The sequence below is a fragment of the Miniopterus schreibersii genome (genome assembly GCF_964146895.1).
Source record: "Miniopterus schreibersii genome assembly, chromosome: 15".
NCBI lineage: Eukaryota > Metazoa > Chordata > Mammalia > Chiroptera > Miniopteridae > Miniopterus > Miniopterus schreibersii.
The window spans coordinates 1,915,614-1,940,717 of NC_138115.1; the positions used below are offsets into that span (position 1 = coordinate 1,915,614).

At 45.9% G+C, this 25,104-nt stretch overlaps 1 protein-coding gene across 2 annotated transcripts; it reads left to right on the plus strand.

Moving 5' to 3' along the window:
* PROK2 (prokineticin 2) lies at nucleotides 1-23,453 on the plus strand. 2 transcript variants are annotated; one of them, XM_081159907.1, is made up of 4 exons: nucleotides 1-228; nucleotides 3,381-3,506; nucleotides 18,552-18,614; nucleotides 20,461-23,447. In XM_081159907.1, the coding sequence occupies exons 1-4, from the start codon at nucleotides 139-141 to the stop codon at nucleotides 20,563-20,565; spliced, it is 384 nt and encodes a 127-aa protein (XP_081016033.1). In that variant the 5' UTR covers nucleotides 1-138; the 3' UTR covers nucleotides 20,566-23,447. The 2 variants fall into 2 exon arrangements, with proteins under 2 accessions (XP_081016033.1, XP_081016032.1); XM_081159906.1 differs by lacking the exon at nucleotides 18,552-18,614 and having other exon boundaries at nucleotides 20,461-23,453.
* The last annotated feature ends 1,651 nt before the right edge of the window (nucleotides 23,454-25,104 follow it).

Genomic DNA, 25,104 nt, shown 5'->3' on the forward strand with positions numbered 1-25,104 from the left:
GCGGGGGGCGGGGTGTGCCGGGCAGCGCCGCGGGCTGAGTCACGGCCGCGCCGCCTTATAACCGCCCGGAGGCTCGCGGCCGCCGCCCGCCGCTCCGCGCCCCCAACCGCCCCAACGGGCGCCAGTGCCGAGGGCGCCATGGGGACCCCGCGCTGCGCCCGGCTGCTGCTCCTGCTGCTGCTGCCGCCGCTGCTCTCGCCTCCCGCCGGCGCCGCCGTCATCACCGGGGTAAGAGCCCGCGCACCTGTCCGCCGCGGCGCGCCCGCGGGCCCGGGGCCGGGAGGGAGCCGGAGGGCGGGGCCGCGGGGTCCCCGCGCCCGGACTCTCGGTGGCCCGGGGCGCCCTTAGACCCCGCCGCCGGAGGAGGAGGGGACCGAGGAGCCGCTCTCACCGCCGCTGTCGCCGCCTTCCCCCCGCGCCTTCCCGCAGCCCCCTCCTGGGCTTGGCCAGTGTCCTGTGCAGCTGAGAGACGATCCTCAAAGTCTCCTCAAGCCCCGCTCAGGGCGTTCCAGCCGGAACCCTAGGCGCGCGGGCCCCGGAAACGCAGGGGCGCCCCCGGGTCTCGACCCCTGGCCCGCGGTGCGGACCCGCCGCCGGGCCTCGCGGAATCGCCTCGGAGTGACTGGGCTGGAGGCGGTGGGTGCGCCTTGAGCAGCCGCAGGCGCTTCCTCCAGGCTCCCGGGCTTGTTCTGGTTGTTGTTGAGCGTCTCGGGGTCTCCCGCGAGTTTCCAGTCCTTCTGACAAAGCGCCCCGCGCTCCCGCAGCTGTGGGGGCGGCCGCGTGGATGCCTCGGCCGGGAGACGCGTCTTCCCGGGGCGTCGCGGCGCCGCTCCTCGCCCGCTCCCCGCAGTTCTCGGGGTGCATCCGAGGGATGCGTCCACGCGCCGAGTTAGGTGTCGTCGCGTTACAGCAGCAGTGCCTGGTGGCTCAGCTGCTTTCCTCCTTTCTCCAAGCCCGAAATCATGTTACACCTCCATTAAAGTCATCCACATTCCGAGTGCACATCACGGGATTTAAATACAACTTCGGCGGCTGCAGCGACGGGGCACAGGGAACGCAGCGACGCTTACACTTAGGGTTTCAGTCTTGCGAAAGGAAGCCCTGTGCTCTCCGCGTTCGCGAGCAGGCTTGGAGCCACCGAAGCCTGGTACCACAGTGTCTGGTTCTATCCAGCAGGTACTTAATTGTAAGAGTTGTGATTTTATTAGATTAGCTTAGAGATTTCTTACAAAATGTATTTGAATAGCTTTGTCAGTAGCCAGCTAGTGTGGGTGAAAAAAAGTTTTTACAGGTCTTTCTAATCCATGAGAATGGAAACATGGTTTCCCCTCTTCTCCTGCTGGCTCATTTAAAATTTCTCCTAATCCTCTGAGCCCAAAATTCTTTTGTAATTTAAGTATCTTTTTGTTCCATTCACAGGACAACACAGTTGGAATAGATCAGCGGTGGGTTAAGGATGAAGGGCGTTAGGAAACAGCGGTTTAATTAGAAGTATATAAACCTATGCAATTCTTTGTAAATATTTCCAAGAACTGAAGCTTCTTGTTACAAAATGAAATTTTTATCACATTGGATGTTTATCTACAGAGAGATTTAGACGAGGCTTGTTATATAGTTGTGTGTGCTGTGTGCTGTTGTCACTGAACTGTTACAAAAAGAGAATTCTCTTAAAGTCTTTCTACAGCTGCATGGCGATAAAGAAATGTAGTTATGGCTCAATGACAGGAACCATCTGGAGTGAAACGAAACACTAACTTATCTAGATATATTTCTATAGGACATTAAACATCCAAGTGATTGATTGAATTCTAAAAGATTTTTGGCTGGATTTTGATTGGCTTATAAAAAGAATTGGTGGGGCTTTAGAATTCAGGGTCTTGAAATAAAATATGGCCTGAAACCTCCACCTTTAAATATTTACTGTTTTGGGTAATATATGTAGTCATTTTAAAAATGATTTATATGTTCACATCAATTTTTGAAAACCATATTGGAAAAGATCATGTGCTGAACATCTCATTTATGGAATGGAATGGCCACATGGGCATGATATCTGGCATTCAGATAAAAGACGGAAAGTGGAAATGTTTACATGTCCTGTAAATGTCCAAACACTCCAAGGTGGAGATTGTAGTTTTCGTCCAGATACTTGTTTTAAATAGGCTGACAAAAAAATTTTAGTGGGGGAAATAAATTAGGTCTAAAGCAAGATCACTTTTAATGAAAAGTAATGAGTAAGGGGGTGCCCATATATTTACATTTTAAGAAGTTATGGCAGTCCCCAAAACTAAGAATTTTGAAGGAATGCTTTAGTTGTTTCCAATAAATGTACATTTAATCTTGTGCCTAAATTATAAGCTTTTTAGTTTCTTACATATTTTATAGTGCAGGATGTTTTACCTTATTGTTAGCAAAATAGATTATTGCACACCATCCAGAGAAAGCACCCTGCCTCCTATGATTCCAAGAAAGAGCGAGAGTTCTCAGGTCTGCTTTCGAGCACAGAAGTTTAGACTTCATTGTTCGTTTATATTTATTACAGTATGACAATTCCTTCATAGTTGATTCTTTATTATATGCATTCACAATTTTTACATTGGGAACAGGTGCCTTGAGTAATCACTGTTGACAACTGCAGTGCCTTCTCTGACAGCTCAGAGAGGACAGTTCCCTGGTTTTGTAACGTACACATGAGCATAGCCTAAGCCAGCTATTTTCTTTTTGCAGGTTACTCCCTGGAAAAAGGAGAAACACAGGGAAAGTCTTGGTCTGTCCACTCTCAACATATGAGATTTCTTTCTTTAAAGAGGAAATAGTGAAAATCAAGTCAGTGGTGTGAGAAACATTAAGTCTCATGAACCAAAATACAAATATTTGAAAAGGAAAATGAGCACTCCTGAAATTTATGTTGGTGCCTTGATGGACCTGAGTGAGTCGTGCTGGACTCAGAGACCGTCTAAATCCCGTTTGTAAAACTGGGCCCAATGTTTTCTGCAGTTAACAGTCATGAAATCTTGTGATTTGACTTGTGTAGTTCCTAGTGGCCGTGTGTGGTATACGATTAATACAGACTCATTTTTTCAAGTTCAAAGCAAATTCAGTAAAACACTAGAAAGAGAACTCATTTTTAAAAATGTTGTGTTTAAGATTTAATGTGCGAGCCATTTTTTAGGCGATTTTTTAAAAACTAGGAAGATCTTTTCTGCTTAGATTTTATGGTAAATATGCACAAGCAAATGAAGATCACAGCTTTTTATGTACGTGATTATTTGTGTTGTAGCAGTTGGACATTGAAAGTGCTTTTTATTGCTAGTTTTAGATTTCTTTACCCTGAGTCCTTGACGCCATCTATATTTATCTGTTTGCTTCTTTCATTTCAGGCTTGTGACAAGGACCCCCAGTGCGGGAGAGGCATGTGCTGTGCTGTGAGCATCTGGGTGAAGAGCATAAGGATCTGCACACCTATGGGCAAAATAGGAGACAGCTGCCATCCGCTGACCCGGAAAGTTAGTATGTGCATCTCTGTTCACGTGGTTCCCTCGTGTGTGGTGCCCAGCTTTGAGCAAGGTCTGTGTGACGTGAAGCCCAGGGTATGTGCTTGACGCTGGAAGTTAGAGAAGCCAGTGGAAAAGCGCCTGCTCTTCCCTCTCCCCTGCATTGGAAAGATTGTGTCCCCTAACTTCTTACCCTAGTGATCAGTTTCCTATCGTTGTTCTCGTGACATTAGAGACATTTCATAAATGTAATTTCAAACACATGAATTAGCTTAAAAATCATGTAGGGGAAAAAATATATATGTTATACCATTGTGTGCTGCTTTGCAGAAATCAGAGTGTAGACGTTCTTGAAAAGATTTTTAATATCAGACCTACTGCTAAGGCAGAGTAAGTTGTGTTTTGTGCTGGGGGCACGTGCCATGCTGTTAGGAGCTGCATTAAGAGTGTAAGAATTTGTACACCTGCGAGCACAGTGGAAGACACTGCCATCCGCTGTTTGGTTTCATTTTTCAGAAAATCATCGATAATACAACTAGTCTTGTATCTTAATTAAGATACTAAAGTAATTGACTCTATCCACAGGATAGATTGTTCACAGCCCTAGAGGTTCATGATAGTTAATTTTCCAATGTATCTTATCTACATATCTTATCTTCATATCAGAGTGGCCTAAGCCACACTTTTGAAGAGCTATTGGCAATAACTGGTAGGACCACAGGATGGCAGGATTGATAGGGCTCTAGAGGTCCTGCTGCAGCCTCTGGGGCCTGCAGGGGACCAGCAGGTTTACATCCATTCTGGAAGGGGTAGGTGGTAGGCGGGAGGGAGCAGAGAAGTGTGGGGAGAGTCCTTGCCCTTCAGATTCAAAACTTTTGAAACACAATATGATCTCTGCAAAATCCTCCAGGGATGCAGTGCCTTGCTCTCCTAGTCCCATGTCTTCATTTTACCCAGTAGTAAAGTGAAGGATGTGCCCGGGCCAGGTGGCTTGTGGAGGCAGAACTCAGTCTCTAATGTTCTCTCTACACGTTATCAAAGCAAACTGAATTCCACCTCTACTTTTTATCACATGTGCATAGAGTTTAAAACTTAGTAGAATCAAACAACTTCCCTGTGCTCCACAGTGGCAGGTGACAGTTACTACTGTGACTTCTTCGGAATAAACGTAATGAAATAAACTGGGTCAGGTTGAGCTCTGTGTGAGTTGTGTGCATAGGGACTCTGGGTGTTTGGACATAACTGAAGGCCGAGTGTGGCTTTCCTGTGGTTTCCTTGAGAAACACTTCCTGTTACGTTTAGACCATTCCTCCCGTGGGTTCTGTCACTCGAGACTGTGCTTTCATTTTTAAACACGGTACGCACCTTTCAGTCTTGGCATTTTAGACCAGGAAAGGTCGTATAGCGTCAGTCGTCTGTCTTGGTTCCAAACCCGCTTGCAGGTGCCGCTGGCCCTGCCCCGCCTTCAGCACTGATCTCAGTGTGGTCGTGTTCCTTACTGAGTGTCGGTCATCATTTGTACGTTTGCGCCTTTGTCGCTGAAAAGCTTGCTCTTAACTCAGCCTCTCCTTTAAGACCTGTGTTGCTCTTGAAGTGTGAGCATCACCTCACGGCCCTGGGCGAGGACTGCACCGCCTGTGCTCAGCACGTGAGGAGTGACAGGGCCTGGGGAGCCGTTTTCGTGTTAGCAGTAACAGTTGCCACGTGCTGCATGTTGCCATGTGCTACGTGCCCCATACTCGATGTCATGTGTGAGTTTCTTAGTAAAGGCTCACAGAAGCCTGTGAAGTAGGGTTGCTTTTGTCATGGTCTCCACACACCAGCATTCAGACAGCGAGGGCTTCGGCAACTGCCTGACGTCACAAGGTCAGGTCAGAGGGCAGGCGCCTGACTTCACTTCTGGTCTGTGGTCTTAACCACTAGACTCTTCTTTCTCCATGAAAGCTGTTGTGTTTGTTGAACATTTTTTAGTCCAATTGACCAGAACTGGTGTGTGTGGGCGAGAGGTTCACTGGGATGAGGGCTAGCAGGTCAGAGTGGGAATTTGTCTCATCCTGTAGTTCCAGTGAGTTTCCAAATCTGAAATGTTTTTATTTATTTTTCTTTTTCTCCCATCATCATTTACCTCCCATGCCCCCTACCCACAACCACCACACTGTTGTCTGTGTCCATGGCTTCTTTCTCTTTTTTTGCTCAATCCCTCCACCCTGCCCAGCACCCCCCAGCTGCCTGCCTGCTCTCTATCTATGAGTCTGTCTCTGTTTTGCTTGTGAGTTTAATTTATTCATTAGATTCCACATAGGAGTGAAATCATATGGTACTTGTCTTTCTCTGACTCACTTATTTCACTTAGCGTAATGCTCCCCAGGTCCATCCATATAGTCACAAAGAGTAACACTTTCCTTTTTAAGGCTGAGTAGTATTCCATTTTGTAAAAGTACCACAGCTGTTTTATCCACTCATCTACTGATGCGCACTTCAGCTGCTTCCAAATATTGGCTATTGTAAATAATGCTGCAGTGAACATAGGGGTGCATATATTCTTTCAAATTAGTGTTTTGGGATCCTTCAGATATATTCCCAGAAGTGGAATTGCTGGGTCATAAGGCAGCTCTACCTTAATTTTTTGAGGACCCTCCACACTGTTTTCCACAGTGACTGCCCCAGTCTGCATTCCCACCAGCAGTGCCCTAGGGCTCCCCTTTCCCCACACCCTCGCCAGCACCTGTTGTTTGTTGATTTATTGATGGAGCCATTCTGACAGGTGTGAGGTGAGACCTCATTCTGGTTTTAATTTACATCCCTCTCATGACTAATGACATAGAGCAACTTTTCATATGTCCCTTGGCCATCTGTATATCCTGTTTGGAGAAGGGACTATTCAGGTCCTTTGCCCATTTTTTAATTGGATTATTTGTGGGGGGTTTTTGGTGTTAAGTTTTATAAGTTCTTTATAAATTTTGGACATTTAACCCCTTATGAGATATATCATTGGCAAATATGTTCTCCCATTAAGTGGGTTGTGTTTTCATTTTGCTGATGGTTTCCTTTGCTGTGCAAAACTTTGTAGTTTTATTTAGGCCCATTTGTTTATTTTTTTCTTTTTTTCCCTTGCCCAAGGAGATATATCAGAAAAAATATTGCTATGAGAAATATCCGAGATTTTACTGTTTTGTTCTAGGATTTTTATGGTTTCAAGTCTAACATTTAAGTCTTATTTTTAATATGTTTTGTTTTTTCTATTGATTTCAGAGAGAGGAACATCAATGATGAAAAAGTCATTGGTTGGCTGCCTCCTGCAAGCCCCTTACTGGGAATTGAGCCCAAAACCCAGGCATGTGTCCTAACTGGTAATTGAACCATGACCTCCTGGTTCATGGGTCAATGCTCAACCACTGAGCTATGTTGGCCGGGCTCACATGTAGTCTTTAATGTGTTTTTAGTTTATTCTTGTGTGTGGAGTAAGGAGGTGGTCTAGTTTTACTTTCTTTGCACGCATCTGTTCAACTTTCCCAACACCATTTATTGAATAGACTGTCTTTAGCCCATTGTATGTTTTTTCCTCCTCTGTCAAATATTAATTAACTATAAAGGTGTGGGTTTATTTCTGGGCTCTCTATTCTGTTCTATTGATCTATATGTCTTTTTATGCCAGTACCATGCTGTTTTTATCACTATGGCCTTGTAGTTTGATATCAAGTAGTGTAGTTCCTCCAATTTTGTTATTTCTCAAGATTGCTGTTGCTATTTGGGGTCTTTGTTTTCATATCAAATTTTGGAATATTTGTTCCAGCTCTGCAAAATGCACCATTGGTATCTTGGTAGGAATTGCGTTGAATCTGTAAATTGCTTTGGGTAGTATGGATACTTTAATGACATTAACTCTTCCTGTCCATGAACATGGTATATGCTTCCACTTAGTTGTATCTTCTTCAGTTTTTTTCTTCATTGTCTTATAATTTTCTGAGCACAGGTGTTTTACATCCTTGGATAAATTTATTCCTAGGCATTTTATTCTTTTTAAAGCAGTTGTGAATGGGATTTTTTTTTTTTAGTTTTCCTTTCTGATAGTTTAATATTGCTGTATAAAAATGCAACGAATTTCTCGGTATTTATTTTGTATTCTGCTACTTTACTGAATTCATTTATTAGTTTTAGTAAATTTTTGGTGGAACCCTTAGGGTTCTCTATATACAGTATCATGTTATCTGCAAATAATAACAGTTTTACTTCCTCTTTTCCTATTTGGATGCCTCTTATTTCTTCTTCCTGTCTGATTGCTGTGGCTAGGACTTCAGTACTATGTTGAATAAGAGAGGTGAAAGCAACATCCCTATCTTGTTCCTGGTCTTAAAGGGAACACTTCTAGTTTTTGCCCATTCAGTATGTTGTTGGCTGTGGGTTTTTCATATATGGCCTTTATTACATTAAGGTGTGTTTCCTCTATTCTCACTTTGTGAAAGTTTTTATCATAAATGGGTGCTGGGTTTTATCAAATGCTTTTTCTTCATCTATCGATATGATTGTGTATTTTTTTTTATTCTTATTTTTAATCCTCACCTGAGGATATTCTTTCCATTGCTTTTCAGAGAGAGTGGAAAGGAGAGAGAGAAAATCATCGATGTGAGAGAGACACATTGACTGGTTGCCTCCCACACATGCCCCAACTGAGACTGGGGATTGAACCTATAACCAAGGTATGTGCCCTTGACCTGAATCGAACTCAAGACCATTCAGTCCATGGGCTGACGCTCTAACCACTGAGCAAAACTGGCCAGGGCAATATGATCATGTGGTTTTTATCCTTCATTTTCTTTATGTGGTGTATCACATTTATTGAATTGTGGATATTGTACCAACCCTGCTCCCCCAGATTAAATTCCACTTGATCATGGTATATGAACTTTTTGATGTGCTGGATTAGGCCTGATAATATTTTGTTGAGGATTTTAGCGTCTATGTTTATCAGGGATATTATCGTATACTTTTCTTTCTTTTTCATATCTTTATCCAGTTTTGAAATTAGGATATGCTGGCCTCATAAAATGAGCTTGGGAGTCTTCACTCCTCTTGAATTTTTTGGAATAGTTTGAGAAGCATAGATGTTAGTTCTTTGAATGTTCAGTAAAATTCACTTGTAAAGCCATCTGGTCCAGAATTTTGCTTATTAGGAGTGTTTTTTTTAATTATCATTACTGCTTCAATTTCACTAGTTGTAACCTGTCTATTCTGATTCTGTGAGTCTTCCTGATTTCGTTTTGGAAGATTGTATGTTTCTAGGAATTTATCCATTTCTTCCAGATTGTCCAACTTGTTGGCATATAGTTGTTTGTAATATTTCCCTACAATCCCCTATATTTCATTGGTGTCAGTGGTTATTTCTCCTCTTTTATTTCTGATTTTATTTATTTGGGTCTTCTTTCTTTTTTCTTGATGAATCTAGTTAAAGGTTTGTCCATCTTGTTTATCTTTTCAGAGAACTAGCTCTTGGTTTCATTGGTCTTTTGTATTGTTTTTTTTGTTGTTGTTGTTTTTTTGTCTCTATTTCATTTATTTCTGCTCTGATCTTTATTATTGCCTTCCTTCTACTCTGGGCTCTTTTTGTTGTTCATTTTCAAGTTCCTTTAAGTGTAAAGTTAGATTGTTTATTTGAGCCTTTTCTTGTTTCTTGAGATAGGCCTGTAATGCTATAAATTTTCTTCTTTGGACTGCTTTCCCTGTGTCCCACTGATTTTTGGTTCTTGTGTTCTCATTTTCATTTGTTTCAAGGTATATTTTGGTTTCTTCTTTGATTTCATTGTTAACCCATTCATTGTTTAGTAACATGTTATTTTACCTCCATGCCTTTGTGTGTTTTTCAGTTTTCTTGTGATTGATTTCAAGTTTCACAGCTTTATGCTCAGAGAAGATGCTTGATATGATTTCATTCTTCTTAAATTTATTGAGACTTTTTTTGTGTCCTAATATGTGGTCTATCCTAGAAAAATGTTTCATGTGCACTTGAAAGGAATGTATATTCTACTGCTTTGTGGTGAAATGCTCTGAAGATATCAGTTAAATCCATTTGATCTAGTGTGTCATTCAAAGCCACCACCTCCATGTTGGTTTTCTGTCTGAAAGATCTATCCATTGATGTCAGTGTGGTATTAAATTCCCATAATATAATTGTATTACTGTCAATCTCTCCCTTTATGTCCATCAAGATTTGCTTTACATAATTAGCTGCTCTTATGTTGGGTGCATAAATGTTTACAAGGGTTATATCATCTTGTTCGATTGCTCTCTTTATCATTACATGTGTCCTTTTTGTCTTTTACTATAGCATTGTCTGTGTGTATATATATGTGTGTATATATGTCTTTATTGATTTCAGAGAGAGGAAGGGAGAGGGAGAGAGAGATATAGAAACATCAGTGATGAGAGAGCCATTGATTGGCTGCCTCCTGCATGCCCCCTACTGGGGTTCCAGCCTGCAACTCCAGCATGTGCCCTGACCAGGAATCAAACCAAGATCTCCTGGATCATAGGTTGATTCTTAATAGCTGAGCCCGGCTGGCAGGCTTTAGCATTGGTTTTAAAGTCTATTTTTTCTGGTATGAGTATTGCAACCCCAGCCTTTCCTCCCTTGTTCCATTTGCATGAAATGCCTTTTTTCATCCCTGTACTTTTAGTTCGTGTGTATCTTTTGTTCAGAGGTGGGTCTTTTGAAGGCAGCATGTATGTGGGTCTTGCTTTCTTATCCATTCAGCTATCTAATGTCTTTTGATTGGAGTACTTAAGCCATTTACATTTAAAGTGATTATTGATAGGTACATATTTATTGCCATTTTATTTTTTTTAACTGTGTTGTCCCTCCCCCTCCCCTTCCTCCTCCTCCTTTTCCTCCTCCTTTTTTTCTTCTTCCCCTTTCTTCTCCTCTTCATCATCTTCCTCATCTTTTTCTTTGTCTCTGTTTTCATCTTTGTCTTAAAGCAGGTTCTTTAACATTTCATGTAATACTGGTCTCGTAGTAACAAACTGCTTTAGCTTTTTCTTGTTTGGGAAGCTCTTTATTTCTCCTTCAATTTTAAATGATGGCCTTGCTGGCTAAAGCAGTCTAGGCTGTAGGTCTCTGCTTTTCATCACTTCGAATATTATAAGCCTATCCCTTCTGGCCTGAAATGTTTCTGTTGAGAAATCAGCTGACAGTCTTATGGGAGCTCCCTTGCAGGTAGCTGACTGCCTTTCTCTTGCAGCTTTTAAGATTCTCTCTTTCTTTGACTTTTGCCATTTTAATTATAATGTGTCTTGGTGTGGGCCTCTTTGGGTCCATCTTGTTTCGGACTCTCTGTGCTTTGTGTACTTGTATGTCTTTTTCCCTTCACCAGGTTAGGTAAATTTTCTTTTATTATTTCTTCAAATAGGTTCTCATTCCCTTGCTTTACCTCTTCTCTTTCTGGTACCCCATATGATGTGGATATTGTTATGCTTTATTTGTCCCTTATTCTATCCTTGTTTTTTAATTCTTTTTTTTTTTTTTTTTTGCTGCTTTAATTGGGTGTTTTTTTCTACCTTGTTTTCCAAATTGCTTATTTGATCCTCATCAAGCATTCTGTGTATTCTTTTTTTTTTTAAATTCTCACCCAAGGATATTTTTTCCATTGCTTTTCAGAGAGAGTGGAAGGGACAGGGTGGAGAGATGGAGGGAGGGAGGGAGGGGGGAAGCATTGATGTGAGAGAGACACATTGATTGGTTACCTCCTGCACCCACCCCAGCTGGGGCCAGGATTGTCTGCAACTGAGGTGTGTGCCCTTGACTGGAATAAAATCTGAGACCCTTCAGTCCATGGGTCAATGCTCTAATGACTGAGCCAAACTGGCTAGGGCATCTTGCAGTGTATTTTTTTTTTTTTTAAATATATCTTTATTGATTTCAGAGAGAGGAAAGAAGAGGGAGAGAGATAGAAACATTAATGATGAGAGAGTCATTGATTGAGCCCACAACCTGGGCATGTGCCCTGACCAGGAACAGAACCCCGATCGCCTGGATCCTAGGTGGACGCTCAACCGCTGAGCCATGCGTGGCCGGGCTTGCAGTGTATTCTTTATTTCAGATATGGCATTCTTCTTTTCTGACTCATCCTTTTTTATGGTTCTATGTCTTTTTTCATGCTGTCGAGCATCCTTATAATCATCACTCTGAATTCTATATCTGATAAATTGCTTACCTTGTTTCCTTTAGCTCTTCTTCTGAAGACGTCTCTTATTCTTTCATTTGGGGCCTCTTTCTTTTTCTACCCATTTTGGCTGCTTTTTTGTGTTTGTTTTTATGTATTAGGTAGATCTGCTGTGACTCTCAGCTTTGGCTGGGTGGCCTTATGTAGTAGGTGACCTGTGGGACCCAGTGGCACAGTCTCCCTGATCACCTGAGCTGGATGTTCTACGAATGTCCCTTGTGCACATTATGTGGGCCTTCCTGTTGTAATGGAGCCTTGATTGCTGTTGGACAGTCAGTGCATGGGATCAGCCTTCTGGCTGTCTGACAGTGAGGCTCAGCTCCCAACACAGCATGCAAACTGCTAGGTACTGATCACACAAAGCAGAATTCACCTCAGCAGGGTTTGGTGCCTGTCAAGATCTCTGCCTGTGGATATGCTGCTTGTGAAGCTTATTGGTTCCTGCTCTGTTGTTGTCTGAAGCTGGCCACTGGGTATATTGGGTCTGGTCTGCTTTGGAGGGACTCTGGTGCAGGTCAGTGTCAGACACTGTCTGTGACTGGCCCTGGGTAACTTGTTTGAAGCTATCAGCAATCCACAGCTTATGACTCCCTCTGCTAGGCCTGAGTGCATGCAGAAAGGACCAAGCTGTGCACCAAGGTCTGCTTTTACTAGCACCAGGCCCAGGGGCAGGTCAGCAAAACTCTCAAGGCCCCCAGAGATCCTCCTCTGCCTGCATGCTGTCTTTTAGGCTCAGTTGCTTAAAGAGCCTCGAGCTGTACTCCTCAGCAGGCATAAGCTCCACAGGATGGGGAGAGAGGGTTTCCAGTGTGTGGGGCTATTGCTTCCCTAGGCTGCATGGAGAGGAATTCTGTCTGAGAAAGATGGCTTCTGAAGTGTGGGGAAATGACTCAGCACACAGGCATCCTGGCGGCTGACCTCTCAGCTCTCTCCAAGAGCCACCAACCCCAGACTCTCTTCACACAGTTCTAGTCCACTCTGCCCTTCCTCTGCTGGAACCCAGGGTGAATGGCTGAGAACGAAATTTTGTGTGTTGGCCCTTCAAGGAAGTGCTTGCATTTCTAGCCGTCTTTCCCTGGCAGACAGAAACCCCACTGCTTTTCACAACCAGATGTTATGTGGGCAACTTTCTTGGTTCTGGTGCTCAGGACTGGGGAGCCTGGCTTTGGGTTTAGACCCCACACTTCTCAGGAGGAACCCCCCACAGCTGAGATATCCCTCCAGAACTTCGGCTGCTACCGTGACTGGCAGCACTCTCACACCTCTCCACCAGTCTCTATGTGGCCTCCCCTGTAAGTCCTTGGTTATAAGGCTTCTCTCCAGCTAGTCTTCAGTTGGCTATTCCAGATTATTTTTCTATACTTTAGTTGTAATTCCAGTTTGGCCTTGGAAAGAGGTAAGTATAGCTTCCACCTAATATGCCACCATCTTGGATCTCTCAAATCTGAGATATTTTAAAGAGAACCAAATTGCTCAGCTGGGCATGGCTCAGCTGTTGAACACAGGCCTATGATCCAGGAGGTCACGGTTCAATTCCTGGTCAGGGCACATGCCCAGGTTTTGGGCTCGATCCGAAGCAGGGAGCATGCAGTAGGCGGCCAATCAATGACTCTCTCATCATTGATGTTTCTAGTTCTCTCTCTCTCTCCCTTCCTCTCTCTGAAATCAATAAAAACATATAAAAATTTTTAAAAAGTAAAGAGAACCAAGTTGTTTTCCTGGTTGCTATAAATCTTGTAGTTCAGGTTTTGAAACGTGCCCGGTCAATTCTGAAAGTAAACGAAACCATTCTCCTATAAACCTAGGTATAGCTCTATGCTTTTGTTTTTATCACAGTTTAAATAATGAGGCCTCTAACAGATTATGGCTTCCATAATAGAATTAAGTGACAAAGAATTGAAGTATTAAAAAAATAAGATTTTATGTCAGATCTGAACTTTCACCCTATTCAGATGCCCTCTTGAAATGTGTTTCTAGAACTCAGTGTTACAATTTTTCATGTAGGTTATATTTCTGTCTTGAAAATACATTTTCATAGGTCATTTCAATGACCTATTTTTGTCTCACAGTTGTTACTTCTGGATGAAATTAACCTATCCTGGTAAAAATCAAGTTTCTTCCAGAACATCTCTTGACTATATTTTATTCAAAACAACTCTAGCGTTGGTGGCGTAGTGGTGAGCATAGCTGCCTTCCAAAACAACTCTAGAAAAAAAATTATATCCTGGTGAAACTCTACTCTGAAGTTTAATGTCTCATTAGTAGATGGTAAAGAATGGATATAATGTATAGAAAATTCTATTTTAATGTGATGTGCTCATTATGTTTCCCGTCCCACCCCAATCCCCTGCTTATTTTAAAGAAAAAAATGGATTAACTGATTGTGATTACAGGAGTTGGTGTTCTAAAAACACAAGGCTATGAATAGGTGAAGACTATACCTGTTTAAAGTTTAAACTTTCCATTTTGGTTTGACTTAGTCATTAGCCACAAATGTCTGTTTATTTTGATAAAGTGAACAATAGTTGATGAATGAAATTGAGAACCATAGGTAGGAAGTGACAGAAGTGATAGCCACTGAGTCCAGTTTACTATTTTATTTCACTTGCATCAGTTAAGTTGTAGAGTTTGCAGTCACTGACTACTAGTCTATACTTTTATAATTACGTGGTTTTCAACTTTACATTTGATAATTCAAAAATAGAGTAAAATATAAGTCCATCTAAGGAGAACATGATTTCTAACCACATTTTTAGGCAAAGAATAGTTTTTGCATGGCTTCCTTTTTAACAATAAACTTTTAAACAATTAAGGATAAGTTACTGAATCCATGTCTATAGGGATGACGTTGCTGTTTTTAAAGGATCCCTACTTTCAAGGTTACTAACACCTATACTTTCCAGAGTTTACAAAGACCAGCCAATTCCATACCATTCTGCTTACCTGTTGGCTTTAGAAGTTTATAATTATGTGATTAATACTTTTAATTTTGATTGCTTATTATTTTATGAATTTTTTCAATTTAACTGCATTTCCTCTAAAAAAAATTAATCTTTTATTTTGCTCCACTTTTTATGTCAACATTTTTAGCACCAGTTTTACTTTCTTTAGCTGCATTTTAAAATGACAAATAATAATTCTTTTTTGAAGAAAAAAATTTCAAATTAAAATGTGGGTCTTTTGTTTATGTAAAAAGAAAATGGAAGATTTAAAAAATTATTGACTTTCTGTTATAGACTGAACCTGTGACAAAACATTGTAAACATAGTTGTAATTTTAAGGTAGAGTATAAAATTTTTGAAAATACCAACAAAAATATAACTTACATCACACAGAGTGTAGTGAAAGATGCGTAGTGGAAGAAGCATGATGTGTTAATTGCCTCATCCTTCATATCATGGATGTCAAGAAACCCTGTCTACTTTTGACCTCTTGGGGGCAGGATCGTAGCTGTGGTTACAGATTCATTGGCCATTGGCAGAGAGATGCTGAAGAAATAAGTATGTTTTAGTCTAATATAGCTTCTCAACCTGGACACTGCTAACACCTGGGTCAGATAACTGTTGTAGGGTTGTCCTGTGCATTGTGGGGTGTTTAACAGCATCCCTTGCCTCTGTCTGCTATCTGATTGTGACAACCAAAATGTCTTTAGGCTGTGACAAATGTCCACTGGCAGGTTTGGGGGCATTTGGAGGGTGGGGCTGTGTTCTGGAATCACCCTGATTGTGCACCGCTGGCCTCATCCTATGCTGATCTCTAGCCCACAGGACACAGTAGAGCAGATGCAGCACTTCCGTCTCATTGGGAGCTTCAGCAGCTACCCAAGCACACAGCTTCTTTTGGCCTCTCACCCATATGGGGTGCTTGTAGCTAACAAAGATGAGGGTCAAAGTATGTGGGGGGATCCCCTTGATTCACAGAAGCTACCCCCATTCTTTTGCAAATCTGTAATGACTCCCTAGTCCCAGAGGCCCAAGGCCTGCATTCCACACAGCCCAAATTCCACACAGCCAGTGAGGCCAACCCACCACTCCCATTTTCCCTCAGTCCTTTCAAGGACACGGAGCAGTGGAAGGCCAAGGTCAGTGTCAGGATGGCCTCCAGCATCCAAGGCTCATGTTAACCCTCTGCTCACAAGAGGAAGATAGGAATGATTGCATTATTTAGTGTTATATGAATGTATATGTATTTCAAAAAAATTTGAAGAAACAATTTAAAACTTTACCAAACTAAGATACATAGTGATCTTCATAATTATTAAAACCAGAAACTGTGGAAGTTTGGGACTTTCAGTCTTTATTTTATGCACTATTCTACCATCTGATTTTTTTAAAAATATATTTTTATTGATTTCAGAGAGAGGAAGGGAGAGGGAGAGAGTGATAGAAACATCAATGATGAGAGAGTCATTGATTGGCTGCCTCCTGCACAACCTACTGGGAATCGAGCCCGAAACCCGGGCATGTGCCCTGACTGGGAATGGAACCATGACGCCCTGGTTCATAGGTCAACGCTCAACAACTGAGCCATGCCGGCTGGGCTACCATTTGATTTTTTAAAGAACTATGTACCTTTATTGAAGAAAGTTGTAACAAAACTGGTTTTATTACAAATAAAATGACAATAGGATCAGTTTTTTTAATGTCACATGACTAGGCTTTTCTTCCTGTATCCCATTATGTTTTCTGTTTTGAGAGGAATCACGAAAAAGTACCTTTGTTTTGTATCAGTGCTATTTCCTCCTTTAAAATGTGCTGCAAATGGATAAGGCCCCTGCTTTCTCTAACGTGTTGGGTGTCCTGCCTTGGTATCTCCCAGACTGTGCTATTTGGAGTTCTAGGCCATTGGAAACATTGGGTTGAGCATATAGTTGATTCTAAAGTAAACTATCAAGTTTGGACTGAATGATTAGCTCCTTGACTATACTTGTACACCTGAATATACATCTTCTGTAATCACTTGCTCATACATTAGTGACTGTCAGACACCTATTAGGTTTGTCACTCAGTGTATTTAGATATAGAAGTGAATGGGCCAGTCAAGAAATTGGCAAGGCTCTCTGAGCATGTCATATCAGAAATTATGGTCTTCGTCATCGGAGCTCTCATATGGTAGGGACAGGTTAAGAAAGGCTTGGGGAAGGAAGGGAGAAACAGACTGGATCTTGAAAAGGGGAACTGGGTTTGATTAAACTAAAAAAAGGGCATCCAGTGATAGAGGGACCTAATGATTATGTTGAACTTGGCTGGGGCAGATCCAAGTTGAGGTTTACACAGTCTTGGTGCTCTCAATAAGAAAAAGAATAATACAGAGATATTTTTAAAGTGTCACAAAAACATAGGCCCTTGTGCATACATTGCCAGGGCCCTTTCTGCGCAAACAAGGGCATCAGCTGCTTTTGTTTTGCTGAAAATCCACCTCCATGTTTGGTGGAGGGGATCAGGCGGCCTGTCTGTACCAGGAGTTGGTATGCGGGGTGAAGAAAGGTCACAGGGCCTGAGGTAGTTTTCCCTTGGCCTCTGGGGAGATCACAGACTATAATGGGGGCAGGGGTGTGGCAGGGAGATAGGCATTCCACAAATATCTTCTGGAGTGTTTCCATGGCCCAGACTCGGGGCTGTGCTCATAAATAAAGCAGACCGGTCCCTTGTTCAGAGAGCATGGAGCCCAGACATGGTGCTGTTTGAGGAGAGAGCAAAATTTGGGAGAAAGTGGGACCCGGTTTGACTATGATACTTTCCCTTTCTAGCTGGGTGTGACCTCAGTCAGGGACACTACTTCACCTCAAGAGGAAGCCACTTAGCTCATGTCAAAATGAGGACTGGCACATGGGCCTGATGTGACATTCATACACGATGCCATACAAGGCCTGGCCCATGGCAGGCTGCCACTGTTTTCTTTCTTTTCCATCTGTGTTTAGCACTGACAGCCTATGCGACAAGCCAAAGAGTGACCACAGTGTCGTAATTTGCAGGACCATAAGCAGGGTGAGGGCAGTTATTAGTAGCTGAAAATATCTTACCGGCTCATCTATCTTTCATAATTAAAATGTAAGTTCCAGGATGAACAGGCCCTTCCTTGTTTCCTTTATTGCTGTATCTGCAACACCTAAAATAGTGCCTGATATGTTGGTGACACTTAGTAAATGTCTGTTGAATGAATGAATAAAAGAAACATGCTTGGTATTTTTATAGTTTCAGTTCAGTTATTTCAGGCTCCTTTTCCTTGCAGATTGCTGCCTACGCTAGTTTTTCTCCATCTCAGCTATATTGACGTTTTGGGCCACATAATTCTTTTTTAAAAAAAAATATATCTTTATTGAGTTCAGAGAGAGGAGGGAGAGGGGGAGAGAGAGAGAAACATCAATGATGAGAGTCACTGATGGGCTGCCTCCTGCGCGCCCCCACTGGGCATGGAGCCCGCAGCCCGGGCACGTGCGCTGCCCGGGAATCGGACCGAGCGCCCGGATCCCAGGCGGACGCTCGCCGCCGCCAGGCCCCGCGCTGCGCCGCCCTGCGCGCTGCAGGCTTCCGGCAGCGTTCTCGGCTCCACCGCCCAAGGTCGTCGCGCTGCCCCCCGGGCTGTGCCGTGTCCTCCGGGGGGCTCACCCCACATGCAGAAGCGCTGGCGCGGCCCCGGCGGGCCGGCAGGAGCGAGCGGCGCGTCCCCGCCGGGCTCAAGGTCGCCCCGCAGTGACAGAACCATTCGGCGCCGCGCGGGGTCCTCGGCCCCGGGGTCGCGCCGCCCGGGGGCCCGGGGCTGGGCGGCCTGGCCGCCGGCACGCGGCCGCCTCCTCCCGCCCCTGTAAACACTGTTCCCCATCGTCTCCCTGCCCTTCCAGAGCCATTTTGGAAATGGAAGGCAGGAAAGGAGGAAGAGGACGCGGAGGAAGAGGAAGCAGGAGGTAAGACGCCGCCGCCAGGCCCGCCCGGCCCCGCCCCGCCCGAGGCGGCTGGAATGGTTCTGCCACTGGCCGCAGGCGGCCCGCGGGGTGGCGGGGGGCGCGCGGGGCGTCTCGGGTCCCCGAGGACAGGCCGCGGGGCGGGGGGGACGCAGCGAGGCCGCGGGGGGGCGGGGGGGACGCAGCGAGGCCGCGGGGGGGACGCAGCGAGGCCGCGGGGGGGACGCAGCGAGGCCGCGGGGGGCGGGGGGGACGCAGCGAGGCCGCGGGGGGCGGGGGGGACGCAGCGAGGCCGCGGGGGGCGGGGGGGACGCAGCGAGGCCGCGGGGGGCGGGGGGGACGCAGCGAGGCCGCGGGGGGCGGGGGGGACGCAGCGAGGCCGCGGGGGGGCGGGGGGGACGCAGCGAGGCCGCGGGGGGCGGGGGGGACGCAGCGAGGCCGCGGGGGGGCGGGGGGACGCAGCGAGGCCGCGGGGGGCGGGGGGGACGCAGCGAGGCCGCGGGGGGCGGGGGGGGACGCAGCGAGGCCGGCGGGGGGCGGGGGGGGCGCAGCGAGGCCGCGGGGGGCGGGGGGGACGCAGCGAGGCCGCGGGGGGCGGGGGGGGACGCAGCGAGGCCGCGGGGGGCGGGGGGGACGCAGCGAGGCCGCGGGGGGCGGGGGGGGACGCAGCGAGGCCGGCGGGGGGCGGGGGGGGCGCAGCGAGGCCGCGGGGGGCGGGGGGGACGCAGCGAGGCCGCGGGGGGCGGGGGGGGACGCAGCGAGGCCGCGGGGGGCGGGGGGGACGCAGCGAGGCCGCGGGGGGCGGGGGGGACGCAGCGAGGCCGGCGGGGGGCGGGGGGGGACGCAGCGAGGCCGCGGGGGGCGGGGGGGACGCAGCGAGGCCGGCGGGGGGCGGGGGGGACGCAGCGAGGCCGCGGGGGGCGGGGGGGGGCGCAGCGAGGCCGCGGGGGGCGGGGGGCGGGGGGCGCGCTCCCCGCCCCGCGCGAGGCCAGCCCAGCCCGCGGCCGCCCCGCCCCGCGCCCTGGCCCCGCCCCAGCCTCGGTGACCCGCGCTCCTCCCGGGCTGGTGCCGCCCCCCGAGCGGGCGCCGGCGGGAGGCGCCCTTCCCGGAGGGGCCGGCCCTGGGCCTCGAGCGGCGTCGGGTTTGGAGTGCGCCCGCCGGGCCTGGCACGGGAGCGCCGCGCCAGCCGCTGGCCCGCCCGGCGGGCGGCACGGGCGGGGCGCCTGGAGCCTCAGATGACCGGCTCGGGGCGGGCGGGCCCCCCCGCCGGCTCTCCCGGGTGGGTTCGGTCGGTCCGGTTTCAGTGAGCAGGGTCGCCTCCTTCCCTAACGCCTCTCGTGCCTCCCCCGCCCCCGCCCCCGGGGTTTGATTTCTCTGACCTCTGTGTGCATGTGGGCGAAGCTCTGGTTTGCTCCCTGTCGGTGAATTTGTTAGCGGACGATGTAGACGTGGTCATGCTCATAGCGTGGCGCTCTCCGTGGGAGCTTCAGTAGCGGGACCCTGTAGGAAGAATTAAAATGAGAAACAGCGAAAGGCAGTATAGCGTGGTGGCTAAAAGCCTGGTCTCTGGTCTGACGCCGGCCGAGCTTCAGGTTCTGGATGTGTGACCTCGGGAAGTGCCGACCCGCTCTGGGCCTCAGTCTCTCGTCCGAGTGGGCGCGGCGAAGGCGGCGCACCTGCAGCGGGCTCCCGGGCCGGGCGCGGCCGCGGGCGCGGAGCGTGTTGCCCGACGAGCCGCTAACGCAGCGAACGCGGTTACTCGGGTTTCTCAGGAATAGTTGGGTGGGGTTTTTGATTTATTTTGTTTGTTATGTTTCTGCTCTGACTCAAGTTTTCTTTTTTATTTTAGGTTCCATTTTTTGGGCGGAGAATGCATCACACGTGCCCATGTATGCCGGGCTTAGCCTGTTTACGGGCTTCATTCAACCGCTTTGTTTGTTTAGCCCGAAAGTAATCACTTTAGAGTAGAAACTTCGGATGTGAACGGCCACAGGGTGGCTGTAAGGTCTGTTTCCTTGTGATTGTTCCAAACTATAGCAGATAGTGTGCCAGAAAGAAGAGCTGCGGCTCCCTCCACGTGCCAAGTAACATTTCTAGCGCTGATTTTTAAATGACCTCTTTTTACTGAAATAATTTTGGTTTGGGGTAGAAATATGACGTTCAAGGCATTATGGAACTGGCTCTAATTTCCTGTTTGTGTTACGATTTGGTTTGGCTTTTTTTCTTAATGCCAATAACTCACTCATTTTCACAAAAATGAGGACAGTAAGAATTTGATATTTTGTTACGGAAACTTTTTTTCTTCAACCCTCCTCCTCCCACCCCTGCCCCACCACCCACAGGCACCTTGTTCACCCTCTGGTCCGGTCTCTAGTCTCTCACCCCTCAAAGAATTTTAAGGACCTCACTTTATTTGTCATTTACCTCCCTGTCCCTCTGGCATTTTAAAATATGTGTGTATGGGGGGAAGGGGTGTCCCTATCCTCTAGCTCGCAGGCAGAGTCACTGATGAAAGTCAAGCTCTTTGATACCTAAACAGGGAAGAGGTACAGTTGAAGGAGACGCTCCAGGCTCCCCCGCCAGGAGAGGAGGCTGGGCGCCGCTAAACTCCCCTGAACCTGCTGCGTGGCTGTGTGAGGACCGAAGGAATGCAACGCCACGTTAATTTAGTCCAGATTTATAGGCTTGGGGTTTTTGAAAAGACTTTCCAATGCAGCAGTGATTTTCAGCTGGTGTGCCACAAGAATTTTTAAGACCTGCAGTACCTGACTGTTTAGTCAGGGGCACTGACCTCTTTTCCCTTAGATTGTCAAGTAAAAAAATGACAACAGCCAACATACGAAAGCCGTCAGGTGTGAAGGAATCAAATGCATCTTATTTTTTTTTTGTCAGATGGGCAAAAAATACATTTTTTTGGTGTGCTGCAGAATTTTAGTAATTAGTTTAATATGAAAATCGCTGCAATACAGTATTACATTTATTTCTTTTTTTATGAAGTTAATTTTAGAGAATCTCGTAGAGAAGTTACTAAAAATGTCACTTGAAGAGGAAGTATTGATTTTATTCTGGCATAAAACTAGTTACCATTTTTAAATCAGTATTAAGTTGTAATCTAAACTTCATTTGTAATCAAAAGGTCTGTTGTAATGGGTTGTCTGACATCCTGCCATTTGTACCTGTATCAATATTGCTGTGTAAAAATTCTGTATCAGAATGACAGTACTGTATATCATTTGATTTACTTTAATATTATATCCTTATTTTTGTCACAGCTGTCTTCAGTTTTTATTAAAAGCAGATTTTTATATAGCCCACATCCTAAAATTGGTAAAGAGTCTTCAGTTGGTAAAATAGCATGAATAGTATGTGAGTTTTCATTTTACACACAGGAAAGTTCTGTTTGCATGGATATTGAGGCAGCACAAAAAATCTGTGAATCAGTGAGGTTCTGGAGCATGAAGGAGAATAACCGCAGTGGGGAATGGACTCGGGATTCCGCCCACTGGGTCAGCAGATAGTGGTGGCGTGGCCATCAGGCGCTCAGGCGGGAGCTGGGAGCCGGCCCACGGAGAGGCCGCGCAGCCTGGCCTTGAACCCGCCGGCACCCTCCAGGGATTCAAGGTCACAGATAAACCACTTATAAGATGTGTTTCGCTTACTGATCCTCACCATTCCAACCTACTAACCGCTTCAAAGAAATGTCCCTCTTGTAGTCATGGACAGCCAGGGCCCATCGCTGCTCGTTGCGTGTAGCTGCAACCCGGGGCCATTTGCTGTACTAAGGACCATACTTGGTTACGGAAGTATTAGTTTTGGTTCAGTCTAGTCTGTGCTCAAGGAACATTCCTTAGGGAGTTTGTTGGGCACAAAATTAGACTTCAAGTGGAATCATGGGTAAAGAAACAGGCACTCGGCAATGTTGCGAAATGTTATTTTCACAGGATGCTTGACGTGTCCTTTTTAAACGTGGTGAGAAAACTGGATCAATCATCCATTTTCACCCAAGTTAAACAAGCATATAATCAACTTTTCAAAAAACTGACTTTTACACACACCGACTCAACTTTACAACGTGGGAGACAGTGCACAGCCAGGAGAGCAGGGGACGCTCGGGTAGAAAACCGAGAACTGCACCTCCTGACTCTACCACCCCGAGAAACAGCGCTGCTCCGTGTGGCAGCGAGACTTACTTTGTGCAGACCGGCGCAGTTTCCGCCAGGCCCAGGAGGGTCGCTCACTGAAGTTGGGAGTTCACAGGCGTGAATTTCTCCAAGATAAGGCAGAGAATTTACACACACAACCAAGGCAACGGTGTACTTTGGTGTAAGTCCTGTGAATGGATGGAATCCATTATGAAGTAGAAATGAATCTTATGCCAGAAACTACTGGCTAAATTCAAGTGCACCTTTGGATTTCGTTGCAAATACTGACTTTCATGAAAACTGTCATTTCTGACTTCAACCTTTTTTTAAAAGCAACATGTTTTTTAACCATAGAAAAGTTTGTTCCCAAACAATTTTCTTACAGCCTCTCCCATGTCACCGCAGACCTTCGCCTTCCCGGCATCTCAGCACAGTCTGGTTGGAGCGGGACAGTCAGTGACAGCAAGCACATGACCCCATTTTCTTCTTTGGTTTTAATATCAGAAATTTTGTTCCACTTGTTTCTAACTTCATTTTTAGAAGGTTAAAGTTGGGGCCATTTTTATTTTAAAAACAGTACATTTTTGGTATTCGGTGAGGGTCACTGTCTAAAGTCCATGGTGACCTTCCACAATCACTGTTCCATGTGGAGATGTGCATTTCAGGTGTCTCCTCAGAATAAATATTTCTTTCATGTTCTAATCTCTTTCCTTATATTGTTAATCCTCAGTTCTCCCTTCTGGATTAAAGAGAACTATAGTATTTTCAATGTATCCCAGAGATGGCAACCCTTAACAACATAATCCTTAAAGTTTAGGTACCTCCACCTCTCCCCAGACAAGAAAATCAAGGTCCTTTCAGAGTGCACATTTCTCCAAATGAGAGGTGCCATTAATATGCTGATCTTGAAGTGCTGTTCCCATTTTCCCACCATCCCCTGCCCTCAGAGACTGATTTGACTTGTCTTGGGTAAGGCCGGGGTGTTGTGGCTTTCTTAAAGCTGCTCATTTAGTTGTGAGGTGTGCCCATGGCTGAGAGTCACTGACAGGGCTACTGTTTCCCTGTGACACTACTTTATGAGACACCTTTCTGGTTAAATTAGAAGTCAAGAGAGTAGCTAAATGTCTTTTCTTGCCACTCTCAAAAGTTCCTGTGACCTGCAAACATAAAGGAATGCTTCCTCTTAGTTCCACCACCACTTCTAGGGGGCAGCTCACAGAAGGTCCCAGACACACAGCTCACGTGAGGAGCTGTTCAAAGATGAGTAGGTGTGTGTTCAGCCTAGCTGGTCCCCTGGTTTTCCTGCTGGCCCCTGGTTCCTTGATCTCTCACTTCTTCCTGGTGTCTCCTGCCAGGTAACTCACCTTCCAAACACCCAAGCAGATGCTCCCCTCTCCCAGCTCCTCTTTCCCCTACATCTCAGGATTTCATTCTATTTTACTGGGCCCACAAATCATCAAAATGCTTTAGAAAGTCCAATATTGCAGCAGATTGTAACTGAAGAACTCAGATTGGTAAGCATTTCAATAAAACGTGTATATATCACAGAAGATTGAAAGTGAGAAAGAGGAACACCATGTGGAAGCACGATTTCTGACAGTAAAATGCACAGACAAACCTCTGTGATGTGCGTCCCAAGCAGTCATCTGTGTCCCCGTGGCTTCCCTCTGGTGGTGGTGGTGTGCAGCGAGGCAGAGCTAGCCTGCTCTGTGGAATGGCAACTTTGGCAACTACCTCCAGGCAGCCTCTCACTGCTGTTCAGGGTTTCTCAATCTCAACACTGCCCACTTCCTGGGTAATTTAGGGGGGCGGTGTGCATTATGCATAGAGGATATTTAACAGCATTACTGGCCTTACCCAGGAGGTGCAAGTAGTTCCCCTGGGTTGTATCAATCAAAAATGTGTCTAGACATTGCCAAATGCCCCTTGGGGGTACAGGTGGGGTAAATGATCCCCTTGTGAGACCCACTGGTTCATTCTGGAAGATATTTTGTGTCTGCTTGACATTATTTAATGTTGTATTTTTGTTTCAGTATTAAACAAAATTTGAAATGACAGGATTATAAAAAGCATCCAAATGGGATTTTACAAAATCAGCATCCTGAAAACGAAAAAAAAACAAAACAAAAAACTATCATTTTGCATCCAAAGTAATGGCCAGGTAAACATTTGATGGTAAACTTCATATAGCCAATTAAAGAAGTAGGAGTTACACGTCAGCTCTGTATTTCAAGGGGAAAAAAAATTTATATTAAGGCACTTTTTAAAACTTGAGGCAGCCATGGCCAGGTAGGTCAGTTGGATAGAACAGGGTCCTGATACACGGGTTTGATCCCCAATGAGGGCACATA